The 18,147-nt window shown below is 31.7% G+C and overlaps 2 protein-coding genes across 5 annotated transcripts; both read right to left on the reverse strand.

The window, feature by feature from the left end:
• Positions 1-421: 421 nt before the first annotated feature.
• LOC124950103 lies at positions 422-11,377 on the reverse strand. 4 transcript variants are annotated; one of them, XM_047496340.1, is made up of 6 exons: positions 11,053-11,376; positions 8,860-9,050; positions 8,260-8,470; positions 5,861-6,315; positions 4,604-4,901; positions 424-3,329 (listed from the first exon to the last, which is right to left on the reverse strand). In XM_047496340.1, exons 2-6 carry the CDS (start codon positions 9,000-9,002, stop codon positions 3,051-3,053), a joined length of 1,386 nt encoding a protein of 461 aa, XP_047352296.1. In that variant the 5' UTR covers positions 9,003-9,050; positions 11,053-11,376; the 3' UTR covers positions 424-3,050. The 4 variants fall into 4 exon arrangements, with proteins under 4 accessions (XP_047352297.1, XP_047352296.1, XP_047352295.1 ...); XM_047496339.1 differs by having other exon boundaries at positions 10,010-11,376; XM_047496338.1 differs by having other exon boundaries at positions 9,865-11,376.
• Positions 11,378-12,708: 1,331 nt separating this feature from the next.
• Positions 12,709-18,081, reverse strand: LOC124950110 (protein tipE). The gene is made up of 4 exons (XM_047496368.1): positions 16,873-18,081; positions 16,410-16,668; positions 16,081-16,248; positions 12,709-15,590 (listed from the first exon to the last, which is right to left on the reverse strand). Exons 1-4 carry the CDS (start codon positions 17,165-17,167, stop codon positions 15,545-15,547), a joined length of 768 nt encoding a protein of 255 aa, XP_047352324.1. The 5' UTR covers positions 17,168-18,081; the 3' UTR covers positions 12,709-15,544.
• Positions 18,082-18,147: the final 66 nt, after the last annotated feature.

The following is an 18,147-nucleotide window of genomic DNA, read 5'->3' on the forward strand; positions in this document are numbered from 1 at the left end:
TATAACTCGTTTTTTTCGGTTATTTTTATTGCATTTTTTTGTATCTTCAATCGAAATTCCAATTGAATTTCCATTCTTCCACTTGTCCCTCCAGGTTTTATTCCATGGTTGGTGCCATATTCGTCGAGTCGCCTCGGGAGTAGTGCGTGTGCGTTCTTCCCGCGCATGTGTTTTTTTTGGGTGGGAACGTGCAGTCCATGTATATCGATTCGCTTCTTTTAACAGACAGACTTAATTTCGCTTGGGCTTTGGTCGTCTTGTGTATGTAACATACGTATATACAAATATATATATATATATATATATATATATATATATATATACACACGTACGTACATACATACATACATATACACACACACACAAACATATACACAACATACATACATACATACACGCATCACACACATACACATATATACACATATACATGCATACAGACATACATTGAAACATATGAATCAAAAGAAAAAAAATCGACCGATACAGTATATTTACTTTGGAAAGAGACAAAGAAAATACAATTTTTACGATATACATTTATTACAGATCGTTATCATACAAAAAAAATACAATTTTTTAATGTTTCTCCATTAATAGAAACATTTTTTAGACAGTTACATAATGTGGCCACATTTTTATTTGGATATTTCTTGAACTAAAAGATCACGAAATTTTTATCGCGATCAATATCTAAACGGAAGAGAAGGCACATAGATTAACAGTGAATTTAGAGATCGGTAATTTATCTTGGTACGTATATATTTTTGTTTTATACACGTAAGAACTTTCTCTCGTTATATTATTTTTTTTTTGTTTTTACTTTTTTACACTCGCTTACCACGGAAGATATCCAATGAAATTCGTTATATATGTAGTCTTATAAAATATTTTATACGCATAATTGAAAAATTGCAATGATGAGAATGTTAAATGTGAAATATAAGCTGACACCGATATACATTTCTAGTCAATATTACATGTAATTAGATCGTATGTTTAATGTAATATTTTCTTTTCTTATAGTTTTCAAACGATTATCGGCTTATGGATCATACACGCATATATATATATATATATATATATATATATATATATATATATACATATAATTGAACATAACTAGTACTTCGTTCTGGAAACAGACGATGATTAAGTGATCATAAAAAACCACTATACTCTTCTGCCATATATCCATATGATTACTCTCACGAATTCTTAATGTCCTATGCAAATACGTCTTGCTTTTAATTAACGCAATGAGACTTTCGAGAGTCAATATATCGATCGATGGCGTATCGAATAATTCTCGCCGTATAGAAATGCTTTGAATTATTATAATAATAACGTTTATTGTTGATTTTCTTTGAACTATAATTCAGTTATAATTTCGATTTCGAATCGATAACAAATTTTATGTTCGTTACTTTCGCCATTCATTATACGCGATGTCTCAGAATATTGGGAAATATTTTAGGGATGATTTCAAAGCATCTAAACAATAAAAATAATTCACAGAAACATATTTGATTTTGTTTACAAATTATAGTGGATATTTAACGAAGTCCATTTGCTTACTTTTACAAGAGATATACGAAATGATTTTCTCGCTTTTGAATACAACACTACAAAATATCTTACTAATAACTTTCTTTTCATATGTTCTGATGTTGATTGGATTTGCTGAAAAATGTATTTAGTTTTTTCATTTCATTGAATTTCATCAATCTAACGAAAGAACAACTATTGCGATAAAAAAATTCGCTCGTAATTCGAAAACGAAGTCAAATAGGATATATTTTTGTATGCATTTTTTTTTATTATTTAGATGTGCTGAAATAACCCTTAAAATATCTCCATATTCTTTAGACATTCTGCATAATAATGATAATGATGATGATGATGATGATGATAATAATAATAATAATAATATATAAGTAATACATATATAGAAGAATATCCGTTTGTGAACAAATTATATTATTTTCGTTTAATTGTTCGATCATCTTAAAGATTTCTTTGTTTCTTTTTATTTATTGTTTTTTATTTTTTTCTTTTTTTTTTTATATTTTTATTTTAGTTTTTATTCTTCTTCTAAAGAAAATTAAAGGCAGTTGTAGCTGTTGAACTGACATACAAAGTTATACATTATACACAGATTAAGTAAAATACTCTTATTCTAAAGAAAGTTCTCGAAAAATAAGAACTCGTTTCAAAAAGACGATACTTATCTTTTACGTTAACGCTAGAGCGTTAAAAAAAATTTTCGTTGAACATCCCTTATTTCGTAACAATATATTATATATATATATATATATATATATATATATATGTATGTATATATTTATATATACATATATATATATATGTATGTATATATTTATATATACATAGGTCTTCTCCTAAAACTACTTTTGTACATACACGAAAGCTTGTCACCGAAAGCCGATCATGTAAATTTAACTCTTTCATATTAATCCTTCCTTTTTTTACATCGATAATAATCGATAGGAACGACAGAGTAGTACGGATTTCATATAGATACTTTAGAAAATGTCGGATCGGTTTAAGTTTGACACGCAATGGTCACGATACATCGAAGGCAACAGTGATCTAATTATTATAAATATTTCTCATAATAAATGCACAGTATATAAATATACAGTTAAATACATATATTATAATTTGGCCCCTATATGGGTATATTTGTGTATGTATTTAATATCTTTTTTACTTTTCTTTTTTTTTTTTCTTTTCTTTTTTCTTTTCTTTTCTTTCCATTTCTTTTCTTTTGTTTTCTTTTCTATTCAATTTCATTCGAATTATCGCATCGGGAAGACGATGTGTGTAATAAGATCTGTAGTCTTAGCTTTTTCTTTCATTTCCTTGCTTTTACTTTCCTTGCGTCTATAAACGTATTTCGATGTTTTGTCGATTCTTTTCTATTTGATTTAGTTTTCCTTTTAGAAAGAATCTTCGGCTTCGTCCGTGTCGATCAACGGCAATCTTTCGTATTTCAAGGAATTGCTCATGCCGAGCGGTGTAAACTGCTAGAGCGACATACTTCTGATCTCATTCTCATTGGTATGATCTTGAGGAGTAGTAGGTGTACCTTCAACCAATCCTTCGTCCTCGCCCTCGTCCTCATTCTTCTCTGTGCAATATCTACATCGCATCTTAGCGTCATCGCCAACTTGCACTGAGCGAGTTATCACAATCAAGGTTATCAAGCTGATAACGAAAAGTCCCGACGGTACGATGATAGCGATAAGTAACTCGGTTTTTGTCTTGTTCAGATCAAAACGTGCCACAACAAAGAACGAGTCGTTCTGCAAAATGCAATGTTAAGTTACTTTTACTTTATTTCTTTTTCTTTTTTTTTTTTCTTTCTTTCTTAAAAACGATCGAGAATGAACATAAATGATTTTTTTCTTTTGCAATTACGTGATTGCAAACTAACTTTATCTTAGTTTGCTTTGTCCTGCTCGAATATAGATAAAAATTAAAAACTAGCAAGTTCACTTTGCAATTAAAGTAATTGCATTTTGCCATAATGTAATGAATATCATGTCGTACGTATGTAAGTTAATTATATTCTCTCTCTCTCTCTCTCTCTCTCTCTCTCTCTCTCTCTCTGTCTTTTTCTCCCTTTATCTTTATCTCTCTTTTTATTACTATTATTTGCGATACAATAACGAAAAAAAAAATAATCGATATTGATAAAGAAAATGTATATTAACGATAAATTTATGTTTGATTATAATATTAAGATGCATATTGTGTATGAATGAAAAATTTCATGGTTCGATATGTAGGCAAAAATGGATCGTCATTTTTAATTCATCCCACAATTGTTCCACATTCATCGTGCAACGCTTCGAAGCGTATTCGATTGCATTTAAACCACTTCGTATTCTGTTATTGCGAGTACATATTAAATCCGAGCAAAAGGCGTTTATCCTTATCGAATCCGATGTATATATATACGCATATACACGTATATATACACATGTTTGTGTGTATTGCATCAAGAAGACAGTAAAATAGTATATTAGCACATTAATTGTATTGAAAACCAATTTTGCTTAAAAATTTACAAATTATACGTATTTGTCGGTATCAAATGTTTTTCATATTTTCTTTTCTTTTTTCGTAAATAAAAAATAAATCGTAATTCTCTGTGATAATCTTTTCCATTTTTTCTTATAAGATAATAAATAACGAATCTTTTAAATGTCTAATAAGTAAGACGAAATAAATCTAAGAGCAATGGATTAAATATAGTACGTGATCATCGTATTAAAAAATCCTCACGATTACATCGAGAATGGAAAAAAATGATATTGGGTTATTTATTTCTTTTTTTTTCTTTTTCATGTCTCACAGAACATTATCGTGAAAATTATTTCATCCTCGAAATAGTAGATATCTTTTTATTGTAAATACTAGTTGCTTTTTCTCTGTGATAGAATCACAAGCTACGGAAATAAACAAGGATTCGCAAGAGGGATTCGATGTCTCTCCAGGGGAAGATGAAAGAGATAGTAGTACCAAAGGAAAAGAGATAGTAGGAAAGATATTTCTTAAGAGCAAGCAAACTCACCTTTTTGTAATAACAGGGATATCTACTTTGAGCCGTTTGATTGTCGCCATCTCGTCCGTGACTTTTAAGGAAATCACGACACTCACCCTTAAGAGTGTTGACGCAACCCTCCAGGTTGATGTACAAACGCGAATTGTTGTAGATTGTAAGCGATCGTTGGGCGGGCATGTAAGCATTTTCTGAATCGACGGGATACTGAAGACTTTCCTCGTAAATATTGAGAAAACTTGTAAAATTGACATAGTGTTCGGGAATCGTGATTTTATTCAAAAACGTGCCGTTAACGCAATCTTCCGTTCTAAAACATATTAATCATGTGATAAATATGTATAATATAACTTTTATACATATTATAATTTTTAATTACATTGATTTTAAATTACATTGATTTTAAATTATTACATGATTTTAAAAAATAACTAAGAAAAAGGGTTGGAATGATAGAAAGTTAATATGTTGGGTATTTGTGGAAACCTGAGTAAAGGATAACTTCGTGTTTTTTCTTAGAGTTGAATTGAACAAATCGGTATGTCGAAACGACATCCATAAAAATTTTACGCGTCGTCCTACACAGAAAAATGAAGGAAATATTAGAGAATCGAGTATAGTCCGCAGGGATCAATGGTTGCTATGGAAATACCCTTAATACTTTTTTATCTAGTAAGAAAAGGATCTATGACTCACTACGATGTGCAATATACTTCCGAATGATAATATCGAATGAAATGCAATTAAAAGAGAACTTATTTAGGAAACAGGAAATACGTTCCTTGTATTAATGATCTCGAGATCATTTTATAAAATAGCACTTTCTTGGATTTTTATCATTTATTTACTCCTGCGTAAGATATTATACTATTGATATTGAGGGACTCTGTCTTAATAGCAACAATGATTTCTTTGATAAATGTTTCCCCTCTCTTACATTCTATCGTTGTTTCTAAACGATACACGTTGAGTACACGTTCTTGGATTTATTTCATGCTATTCGTTGCAAATGATGCATCATTTCCGTGGGAAAACAAGTAGCAATCAATAATTCGAATCTCCAGTTGAGCTATCCATCATCGTTGATGATAAATTTAAAGAAATTTTTCTACGCTACATTGAAACTAAAATTCATTTTTCCCGAGTAATTGATTCGAATATCGCATAGTATTATCGATGACAAGAACGATAAATCGTAAATATTATAAAACGATAATTTACGATTGAAATTGACATTTTGTTTGGATTTAGAGATATTCATATTCATACCTAATGATGTTTCCTTTTTTGCTAACCATTAGACAACTTGCAACGATGCTACCACTTTCTTCATCCCAAATCTTCACCGGATCTGTTAGTCTCGTACCAGGCAAATTTCCATTAGCTTTATTCAGTGCTAAGCCATGAGAACACTTAGCCGTGATGACGTTATCGTCTTGCATGAGAAAGACGTTGATATCGTTCGTGATTATCTTAGGGCAGTATCGATCGCACGAGAAAGGCCTCTTGATTTTCGTACATCTCGAATTCTGGCAACTGAAGAAGCCATTAAGTTTCATATTATCTTTCTCACTATCGACCATGATACCGTCCGCCTTATGATGACAAAGCATCAATTCGCTCATATTCGAGCAATGTCCTAAACTGCAATTGAACACACCCGAGAGTGTGCTACATTCGCTGCCATTATTGCAATTGTATTTCTTCAGATTTCCCATGTTCACCTGGAAAACGGGCAAATAAAGAAGATAGATTAGATTCGTTTCAATCGATTCGTTGTGATCGTTCGACCATAAAAAAAGAAAAAGAGAAAGAGAGAAAGAAAGAGAGAAAGGGACAAAGAGAGAGAGAGAGAGAGAGAGAGAGAGAGGGAGATAGAGAGAAATAGATAGAGAGAAAAAGAGATAGAGGACAGATAAAGCTAATAAAAACTAATCATCGATTTTTAGTAAAAAGAACTAATCCCATTTTTCTAAATGGAATATATATGAACTACTTGTCATATTTATAGTGCGTATCACGTATTTGCGAATAGTATTTTTTCTTAAATTTTCGTGTGAAAGTGCACACCCTTAGTTGTTCAATTTCTATGTACATACAAATATACATAGATAGACGGATAAGCGAAAGAAAAAGAATGACCGACAATTCTGATTATTTTTGGACACCTTGTATGTTATCCATCGAAATCTTTGTTAAACCATCTCTCAAAAATAAATGGTTTTATTACGATCATTGAGAATGATAATGCCATGAATTGATTAATTGAAAGAATAGAGATCGGTGAATTAAAAAGAAAAATAATAAAATAAAATATCGATAGAAATAATTTTGTTTAATCTCAAAGCATTTCAATTAACTTCAAAATACGCTTTTGTATTCTTTACGAAAATCAATCTCGAACCTTTATCTATTTTTTTTCTTTTTCTTCTTCTTCCTTTTCTTTTTTTTCTTTTCTTTTTCTTTCATGCTCATTCGTTCTATCAACCAATTCTTTGTTAAAAAACATTTATTCTTGCTCTTTCTACAGAAAGATACTAATCATCGATTTTTAGTAAAATAAACAGAAAGATAAATTATATATCTATATGCAACAACGATCGACGAGGAAGAGGATATCAAGTAAATTATGTTCTTTTTTTTTTTTAAAAAACACTCGAACTATAACATTCTTTTGATTAGCCTCTGACACAAAGGTTTTCAAAATGAATTCATCACTCCGATGTACTTGCTTATTATGAAATTTGACTATATAGGATTAGTATAATATAACTTGTTTTCTTTGTTAGCTACGCGTATCTTCCCACTTTTTCATGGTCGTATTTTTTATAATTTTATTTAAAAAAGAAAGGAAAAGAAAATACTGGATACTTAATTACGAAAATAGAAAAATTTTTCTTTCTCTTTCTCTCTCTCTCTTTTGTTCGTTCATTCAAATATATGGATAGAAGTCGAAATAATAATGAAAATATACAATAAATTATCATTGATTCAAAAAAAGAAAGTATCGGGTTTAGTCACATTTTCAAGACATTAGATAATGTAAATGATTTTTCGTAGATGATAAAGGATTATTGTATCTGTTTATATATGTATATATGTGTGCCAATTCAAATGAAATGTAAAGCGTTCTCGTGATTTTCTTTCTCGGATTAAAAGTTTTTTCACGTAAAACGTATTTAATCGATAACCATTTGCACTTAGTATATCGGATTAGAGAAAATTTCTTCGAACAGGAACTCTTCCACAATTGTACCTTTTAATCCGTGATGACATATATATTTTTGCCAAAAACATCGAAAACCGAAAAAGACGATAAAAAAAGAACTCTTCTTTATCTTATAAAAGTTTTATCTATTATGGTTTCGATTACTTTTCGTTGGTAGTATTTGAGCTGCCATCGTTATTTTGCTACTCGTAGAGTGATAAGATCATTCATTTTATGCGAAGGTTCGTGCTACTTCTTGAAATATGAAAAATAAAATGTTTCCAGGATATTTATCCGAGTATTTTTCTCTTTTTTCTTTTTTTTTTTTTCATTCTATTAACATGACAATTTATCGATAAAGAATAAACGTAAATTATTAAGGAAAGAAAAAGAAAACATTTGGCTCTTTTTCTTCTTTTCTTTTTTTTTCTCTTTCCTTGTTTTCGTTTCATTCGCTTACTTGAGGACAAGAGATGCTATTGAACTTGGTGCAATTTTCAAAGATGACGTCCGTGCCATTCTGTCTGACCGTTGCGTGAATTTGGGGACAAAAGCCGGTAGTTTTCGTCAAACACCATTCACCGCAACTCGCCCATATACAGTTATTTACTAGAGTGGCATTAACTGTTTGGCACATTACCGGATCGGGATCTATACCTGCGTGAAAAGCTCTGCAAATAATTTAACGAGTCTCATTAGAATTCTGTCTATCTGCTTGTCCGTTTATTTGTCTGTCTGCCATTAAATTCTTTTCGTTGACCATTATGTTAAATAGTTTAAAGAATAAAAAGAATAATTCTTGAATTAATTGATAAATTTAAAAACTTCCTTTTTCTCTCGAAATTTGATTATTCGCGTTTTAAAAGTTATCTTTTAATTAAGAATTTTAAATGATGTTTTTTATTTTGTTCTTTTTCTTTTTTATATCTTACATCGTTTATTCTATATGCTTATTAGATGATTATAATCGAATATAATTTTCAAATATTCCTTATTCTAATTGTCATTATCGATCTAATATATTTACGTTATAAAATGAGATTAGATTATAGATGTTTACCTGTGCGACGGCATATAAATCGCAACGCTGAGGTAAACTAAAGCCACGCAACTGATGACAATGGTGAATTGGCAAAAGCAGATACTGCCGCATATCCTGCGATCCTGTTCCGGTATTAAACGACGCTTGTGTTTCCGTCCCATAGTGAGTTAAATAGTTTTGTAATTTACACTGACAATCTTAAGATGCCTCTGGATTGTATTTTAAAGAAAAATTAAAATCCATAAAAAGTGGATTACGGTAATCGTTCGAAGAATTATCTCCCTCTCTTTCTCTCTCATTGATTCACGATGTTAGAACGAATATTAAGAAGAATAGAATGCAAGTACGAATGCGAATTAAAACTTTCTCCGACATCGATTGAAAACTATTTTGTTACGACATGAAAATTTTACAAAGAACCGGAAACCTTTTAACGTTGTATTATCTTCCTTCTCTCTCTCTTTCTATTTTTCTCTCTCTCCCTTATATATTTTTCGTATTCCCTTACTACTTCGTTCATCCACTGTACGTTCTGACTTTTCGTAGAAACAACGTCATGTTCGTAGAAACAACGAACGTTATCCATCTGTCGTGGGTAATTTTCGTGGAAATTCTGAATAATCGTTAAAAGAAAACTACCTGGTCAATTCTAAAATCCGATAAAAATCAAGGACCCTAAAAAAATTTGTGAAACTTTCTACGCTCGCATTACTCTTCTTCTATGTTCTTTTTTCTCTTTTTATTGTCTTCTTTTTCTTTTCGTCTTTCCTATTACCGTATCATAGCGATACTCTTAAGGCAATTACCACGTGTTAACTTCATTAAACAAGGCGTCGATATAAACAGATGCACTCCACCGGATGACGTACAATTAAGTACTCGTAATCCCATTACCGCATAAGAGAGAGAGAGAGAGAGAGAGAGAGAGAGAGAGAGAGAGAGAGAGAGAGAGAGAGAGAGATAGAGAGAAAGATAGAGAGAGAGAGGGAGAGAGAGAGAGAGAGAGAGAGAGAGATAAAGTACTGCAATTTTGTGAGGATGGCCTTTTATCGATCGAAAGGAAAGTCACAATGTTTGTCCGGTATAAATCGAGAGACACTTTCGAACGATCGAATTCTACGAAGTTCGATATTTTTCTTTCCTTAGAAATGGCAAAATGTCGTTTTACCTCGTTTAGATCGTGAGAACGATAATTACGTATACATCTAGATAAATATCGTTCAAGCGAATACTCATAAGTTGGCCTCGTTGCACGTTCGTATAGTCTTCGAATGTCATAGATAACCTTGGATCGAGCGATCAACCTTTCGCACTATCGCAGACGGCGAGGATACACTAGAACTTCTTCCTCGACTTAATATCGCATGTTTGATGACGATTCGCTTTATGCAATAAAAATTCACGAGCTTCGCGAAATTCTTTTTACTATTTGTTTTTTACTTTCTTTTCTTTTTTTTTTGTTTTTTATTTCTTTTTTCGTTCGTCGTTTCGATTTAAAAAATTTTTGTTTCTTTAAATAGAATCTTATTACCTTAATTTTTAATATTCGTGTTTCGTCAACGAGACGAAGATCAAAAGTCACATAATAAAATGGAGATTAGTCTTAGTGATAATTTCATTCGTGAATACGTCTCGGAAATAGTCAATTTTATGGAGTCCGCGATCTTATCATTTTTCGTGATATACCCTCGTGACTTTTATTAACCGTCGTAATTAACGTCCTGATCAAAAGGCTTCGAACAAACATGAAGAACGATGTCGAAAATACGATCGAAAGATCGATCTTGAAACGTTTCACTTTTGAAACGTCAACGTAACCGATATCATTCGTTGATATTACAAGATCGTATGATCTACGAATTAACTTCTATAGATGACAGTTGTTTCTTGATTATATATAAAAAAGAAAAAGGGAAAGAAAAAAGAAATTCACAAGTTTGTACGTGAGAAAAGAAATCGCCGAAACGACTTTTTACTTTTTTTAGTTTCGATTTTGAAATTTTTCCGGCACTTGATTAATAATTTTCTTTCGAAAGGTCTCAATTTTTGACATTAAATTGTTTAACAACACGTCGAACGAGATTCCTCGAAGGGATCTTCAAGATTTTCTTTTCATTCCCATCCATCCTTCACAAATTTCGCAATTGTTTTTAAAAAACGATGATCCATCGGAGAAAAAGAGATCGCGTCGATCAAGAAGCTCGAACGTACGCGAGGCACCCGTTCAACCTCGACGACTGTTTGAAAACAAGGTCTGCAGGCCGACGTATACCTTGCAAGCTCTTCACATACTGAGCTTGCGCCGTGGGAACTCTTTATGTGGGTAGCCAGCGACATAAATGTTCCCCCATAATACGGCTTAAAACTTAAACGTTCGCTTGGGAAAAGTTAGAATGCTATACGTAAAACCTTATCCAAGTTGAATGTGTTTCCTTTTTGTATAAAAAGTTGACAGATACGATCGAGCTTTTCAAATATATTTTCAATCCGATTGAGCATTCGATTGGTTTTATTCTTTTTCAAAATTTTTTCTTCTAATTTCTTTTTTCTTTTTTTCTTTCTTATTTTCTTTTTATTCTCGAACTTGATTTTTCGAAAGATACAAAATATAAGAAAGGATATATTTTTTCTTTTCGTATCTTTCGAAACGATGATTACGTAAAAATTACAAAATAATTATACGAATTAATAATTGATAATATAATAACGCTGTTATCTAAATAATCGATAAGCCCTGCCGAGATTATGAAAGAATATTTCTCCTGTTTCACATCATCCGATCTATTAAAATGTATTAAGCTTTCATCATCAGATAAGGGAAATTCAATAGCGTTTAATGAAAACGATCTTATCAATGTAAAAATAAATGGATTATTCGAATTACCTAACTCTATGAGGTATAAAGAGAAAAATTTTTCTATGAAATTCATGAACGATGATTCATTTCTATATATTGAAATAAGTTCAACAGATAATCCTTGTGCCGAATAGTATAAACAAAGTAGCACCATATCCAACAGGTCGTTTTCTATAAAAATACAAGTGTTTAGATGAATGTGTGTGTATGTAAAAAATAGAAGAATAACGAGGCACGTGTAAAATACATATATATTATCTTATATAATAGTTTTCTTTTAAAGAAAAACATTTTTCCCTATGTATTTTTATTAAACGGAATCATACAATTCTTGTTCTTATTTACAATAGTCCTTTAGTGTCGCAGGGCATATATTTTATTATTTATACAATACGCTATTTACAATATATATCCAGATTTAATCATTCGTAGATAACGAAGCTGCGAAAGAATCTTTTTCAGTAGATCATTGAAAATAGTCGAATAGCGAAGAGGGAAGCGTTTATTTCAAGAGTATTCGTAATTTTTATTAAAATTATTTACAGAGAGAGAGGGAGAGAGGGAGAGAGGGAGAAAGAGAGAGAGAGAGAGAGAGAGAGACGATGGAGGAAATAGTCGTAGGAGAGGTAAAGCGACGGAAGGAGTTAGAAAGGATCGATATCGGAGTTAAAAGTTTATAATAAGTGCAAAGGCGCATTATTATTATCTATTAAATAAGAAGAAAATATAAGGATAGAAATAGATAGATAAATAGATAGATATAATTGAGTGTATGATAAAGAGGAAAGAGAAAGTAAAAGCTTTACGTTAGTTAGATAACTATTTGTAGAAATAAATTTCGCATGCACCACCATTCTCTAACTTACTATAGCATTTATGTAAACCTTGCCCTATGGATTCTAAACCTTGCAGAAATAATTGAATAACTCTATTACCATTGTCTCAAAATAACTTATGCAATATTTTCCTAATATTAAACTCGAGAAAACGTTATGTATCGTTGTTTTTTCATCGGATTGATCTTTCTTTTTTTTATCACTCGCCGTTTTTTAATCATAAACAACTACGGCCTAACAAGGTACGTACGTATGGACTTATCGATCTGATGAATCGAACAATTGGCACTAAAATACAAACATTCTTACGGCAACACATTGATATGATTTAAGAACGGACCTTTTCAAAAGAATTTTTTAAATTTCGATACTTCGTCGTTAAAATGCTTCATCTTCGATGATATTTGTTAGGTATATTAAATTAATCGTGGAAAAGGAAAAAAAAAGAATATTGACGAAGGAGGCCCATAAAATAAAACAATTATGTCTTTCTATCGTTTATCAAATCCTTTTCCACGTTTATAATATGCAATGAATAGAAATCGATTAGTAGCAAGCTTCGAGAGGGGAATGAGTGCCGTAACTCTTTGGTACTAGTCAAAAAGAAAGAGAGAGAGAGAATCTAATTCTTCTTTCTGTTACGTTGACACCTACCTCAAGTTAGGCATAATAAAGAATTCACAACCATTCTAGATGTACGAGGTATGCGAAATCCTTTCCATAAACTTCGAAACGTTTTATGGAATTATTCAAATAAATCGACGAATCATGCACGGATCATTGATAAGTTTCCCAAAAATATATAATCTATGCTATATCGTTAATAACGATTATGATTTATAAGATTCTTTTGTTTTTCTTTTTTATCTTTCTTCTTCACAATAAAGACGAATAATTTAATTTTTCATTAATCGCGAGAATTATTGCTAGAATAATATAAAAACTCGCGTCAAACTCGTTTCGTAGTTTACAGAAATGCAAATCGCTCGACCACCCATCAAAAACGTTTAACTTAACAATTCATATTCGTTTGCTCATACAAACAGAAACACACATACACATGCACACGTACACGTACACACGTGCGCTTAAATGTATTTATTTTTCTATTCACCCCTTAACGACTAGCACTGCGTGAGCATGCGCGCCCGCATATAAAATTTGTAACAATACTTATGATCGATCGTTTAACAACTAATTAATAAGATAATATTCACAGATTTCGCTTAACGAGTTAGACTTAGTCTAAAATTTTTTGGTGCGATAAGAAGTCCTAGAATCGAACGTGTCGTCGTTCGCCTGCTATCCTTCTTCCTTCTTTTTAATTGTTATTTTTGTTTATATCGGAATACGATCGATGATAAACTAAATTTCAACAATCATATATTTATACATATATATATATATATATATATACATATATATATATCGAATCTTTTAAAATTTTCTTTCATCGATAATCTTGTTAAATATTTCTCCATAACATTTATATCCTTTTCCGTGATTTATTTAATTTCAATAATTTGAACTATCGTCGAACGACCACACGAGACGAATATGATACACATACATACACACACACATACACACACATTTTTTGTGTGATTTATTACATACGACGAATTAAACGAATCGAAACTATTCCTGGGAAATACGATCTCGCATGAAAAAAAGCTTTCCGAGAGAATCAAGTAAAAGAAAGCTCTGGCACTTGCGGCATCGATTTCCCTGTCCCTTTGTCTTTAGAAATGACTTAACATCGAAAGGGGCAGCTTAAACGTTACTTAAGATACGATTTGCTCTTTTCTGATTCTTTTACTCCGTATTTCTTATTTTTCTTTTTTTGTTGCTTTTTCTGTCTTTTTTTTCTTTTTTTTTGTATCACAAACTGCTTATTCTAGTAAAAATGTATGCTGCTTAAAAGCGTACCGCTTTGGTAACTTCGCCTCTTTTTATCTTTACATTTTTTTTCTTTTTTCGGAAAGCTTACTCTTTTATACCATTCTTTTCGATATCATCTTATTTATTTATTTTTATTCTTTTTATTACTCTTTATGATAAACATATCACGTGTGTATACGTGGGAAGGCGCGGCTTGATCACGACGAACACTTTCGAATCGTGTTTTAGAATACTGGTAGACGATCTAGGCGTTCTTCAAACTCGACTGTCGACTTACTTTACCTCGTAAAATTTAATATTCATACTCCGTTAATGTCTCCGTTGTTAGAGATCGGAGTCGAATTATTGCCTTCGTAAAATTGCGACACGAAAAGTTCTGTTCGTACTTCTTTCTTCTCTCTTTTTTTATTATTCAAATATTGCGAAGAGTACGCGGAAATTTAAAGAAGAAAGGGTGCAAAGTATTATCGTACTATCCTTTGTCTATGTGCAAATAGGATTGATGGTACGAGGCCTAGAAGGAATAAAATTATCTTTTTTTCTTTTTCTTTGTTTTTTTCTCTCTGAAAAACGTTTAAACTTTCATTTAATATCGTTACGTAGTAACTGTTTTATTCGAAGCTTCGTTTAAAATGACAATTAGAAAAAATGAAAGAAAGAAAGAGAGAGAGAAAGAGAAAGAGAAAGATATAGAGGAGAAAGAGAGAGAAAGAGAGAGAGAGAGAGAGAGAGAGAGAGAGAGAGAGAGAGAGAGAGAGAGAGAGGAAGAAAAAGAGAAACAGAAAAAGTTCGTATTATCGCTAAACTTTCATACATGCTTACTATATTAATCGTAATAAAGCGGAATAGTAGTTGAAAAAGACGCGAAAGTCGAATATATCGAAATTGGCGATGAATAGGAAGCAACGACCGAATGCAATGATGTCTCTCTGATCGTTTTTTCTTTTCTTTTTTTTTTTCTTCAAAATCATTATTTGGATATCGAACGTTTTGATCGACGAATATCCGAAATATTTCGCTTAAATTTTCAAACATAAAGTACGTTGGAGTCGCTTCGATAATATGTTTGGCGTCACTCCCGTGCCGGGGGGTGAGCCCGTGGTAGCAGTCAGTACTCCTCTTCGTCCTCTTCAAACTCGTCCTCTCCGAGGATGCTGAAAATGCCAAAACACAATACGTCATGTTTATACTTATAATCGTGTACAAAATTAATTCGAGTTTTTACTTCACACATACACACACACACATGTATGCATATATACATATACACATATATATATATATACATGATACTGAGTGACCCATTTTAATTTTTATGATTTTTGAAAATAACTTTTTTGTATTCGTGATATTGTTATATCACGAATTTAAAAAAAATAAAAACAATAAGATACCCTGTATAAAATAGATCGAATCGAAACGATTTAATGAATTTTTGTTGTATATATGATATTGAGTGACCCACTCTGATTTTCATGATTTGAAAAAATAATTTTTTTCTTATATATATTATTTCTTTTTTTTTTTTTTTTAATATGGAATCAGTTATATACCCTGTATAAAATTGATTGAATCGAAGTAATTTAATGAATATCAAACTTTCTTCTAGCCACACTAGGGACTGCATACATACACGTTACTTACTCTTCCTTTCGGTCGTACTTTTCAATGAGATTTCGACCAGGTCCTCCACAGGTCTTCCTAACGGGTGGGCAATACCAATAGCATAATACACCAAGGGAGACAGCGAATAAGACAATTGGTACGACCAACGCCAGTACGAGATGTTTCAAATTTTCATCCCAAGAATACCTTTCAATGTAAATTCGGTAAGAATGATACTTTTCTGTTTTCGATTATTTGTTTATTTTTTCTTTTTTTCGGTCGAAATAATATTAAGCATTAAAAAGAAAGCAACAAAATTATACTTGTTAGGACATTGTTCATCGATAATTAAGATCGACGAAACTCACCTTGCCACTACCGTTTCTGGATGCGTTCTACTGTAATAACATGGAAATATTTTTCCTATGTTACGATAACCATATTTTTTTGCAAAATCGGAACAATTAACTCTCGGTGGATAGCCGCAACCTTCCGTGTTAACAAAAAATTTTGTATCGCCCACGTCCCACGGTACGGAACCAATTGGTTTTTTTATAAATTGGTTGAAAGGTAACCTCGTGTAATTCACTTTGATCTGATGGCATCGTAATGCTGCACTCGTGCAACCTTTATAATCAAACAGACAAAGTATAATTATAATTTCACGTCAGAACTATCTTCATTTGGATATTTTTTTTTTAATAATAATAACAATACCAGTAAACAGACAAACAATAAATCCAAAAAAACATGAAAGAAATCTTTTGGTAATTCTATCGAATTCTATCGAATTATCAAAAGAAGAGAAAAATATGAATGATAAAGTTTTACCTTCTCTACAACTCGCCCATGAACAATTCTTCAAGCCTTCCGCATAAACGTGTTCCGTAGTGATGCAGGCGACTGCGTGTGGTGAAAAATCCGCAAGAATCGTCGAGATCGCTGGCTCGACGACGAACGGTATCAAGAATAGAAAAGCAAAGACCGCGAGAATAGCGGTGGTGCCCAAACAGAGAGACGTGTAAAATTTAGCCTTCTCGACCAATGTAGCAACCTTTGCCATCGGTATGACACCGCCGATGGCACTCGATTTATTAGATTTGGTGTCCTCTTCCTGGGCACCCATGATAACTGTTGACTCGTCGGAATCAATGATTGGTATCTCTTCAGGGTCAAAAGGACCCCGCTTATGTCGATTTGGACGAGTTTTACTATCTGCAATCGACGGAGTCACAATGACTCTCGTCGTTGGAAATTCGAATCTTTGAATTTTGCCGTCGAATTAATTTAAAAGAAGTATTTCTTTTATCCCAGGCGAAGTCTCAAAGCGATATAATCAAGGAGAAAAGATCGATCGATAGATTTCGTACTATGAACATCGCAATTCGATATTTTTTCTTCTTTGCTTTTCTTTTTTCTCTTTTTTTCTTTTTTTCTTTTAATCACTTATTATTTTTCTCAGGAAGCAAACAAGGCGGCGGAGTAATATCTGATAGGCCAGCAATTTTTTTTTTACGACACGGAAAGATATTCGTCAAATTTCTTTTATTTCTCTTTTTTCTTTCTTTCTTTTTTTCTTTTTTTTTTCTTTTTTTAATTTTTGTCTGCTCTTCCCTTTTATTCCTAAAGCCAGACGTTCGTCGACGTGGCTGATACTAAACTTTTTCTTCTTTTTTATTTATTTATTTATTTATTTATTTATTCATTCATTCATTTATTTATTTATTCCTTTTTTAATCTTTGAAGCGTGCACGAGCATTTGGTGCATTTGTTGTAATAAATTTACGATAAAAATCGCTCGGATCTTAAAAATGTGAACTCTGTTTTCTTCTATCTACGTATACATAATCTCGTCGCGGCGAATCAATCAATCAATCGATCAATCAAGAAGAAGGGGGACTCTTAAGAGCTATATACGAATACGCCGAATTTTCTTTTTCTTTCTTTTTTTTCCTTTACCTTTATCCTCTTCTTGCCTTTTTTACTTTTTATTATTTTTTGTTAGATTTTATTTCACGATAAAAAGCTTATCTATCATATTTCTTTGAATGATCTCTCGAACGAGTTGTATAACTCGTCGATACATAAAAAAAGAGAGGCGGAGCC

The sequence above is a fragment of the Vespa velutina genome, chromosome 6 (genome assembly GCF_912470025.1).
Source record: "Vespa velutina chromosome 6, iVesVel2.1, whole genome shotgun sequence".
Lineage (NCBI taxonomy): Eukaryota > Metazoa > Arthropoda > Insecta > Hymenoptera > Vespidae > Vespa > Vespa velutina.

What these genes read in the sequence shown, in the direction of transcription:
- LOC124950103 (XM_047496340.1), bottom strand. Translation starts at nt 9,002, where the DNA reads ATGGGACGGAAACACAAGCGTCGTTTAATACCGGAACAGGATCGCAGG. An exon ending in ATTTATATGCCGTCGCACAG is followed by an intron (nt 8,471 to 8,859) that starts GTAAACATCTAT and finishes AATTATTTGCAG; the next exon opens with AGCTTTTCACGCAGGTATAG. An exon ending in AAAAAAGGAAACATCATTAG is followed by an intron (nt 4,902 to 5,860) that starts GTATGAATATGA and finishes AATATGTTTTAG; the next exon opens with AACGGAAGATTGCGTTAACG.
- LOC124950110 (XM_047496368.1), bottom strand. Translation starts at nt 17,167, where the DNA reads ATGGGTGCCCAGGAAGAGGACACCAAATCTAATAAATCGAGTGCCATC. An exon ending in CCAGAAACGGTAGTGGCAAG is followed by an intron (nt 16,249 to 16,409) that starts GTGAGTTTCGTC and finishes TTACATTGAAAG; the next exon opens with GTATTCTTGGGATGAAAATT. An exon ending in AAGTACGACCGAAAGGAAGA is followed by an intron (nt 15,591 to 16,080) that starts GTAAGTAACGTG and finishes TGGCATTTTCAG; the next exon opens with CATCCTCGGAGAGGACGAGT.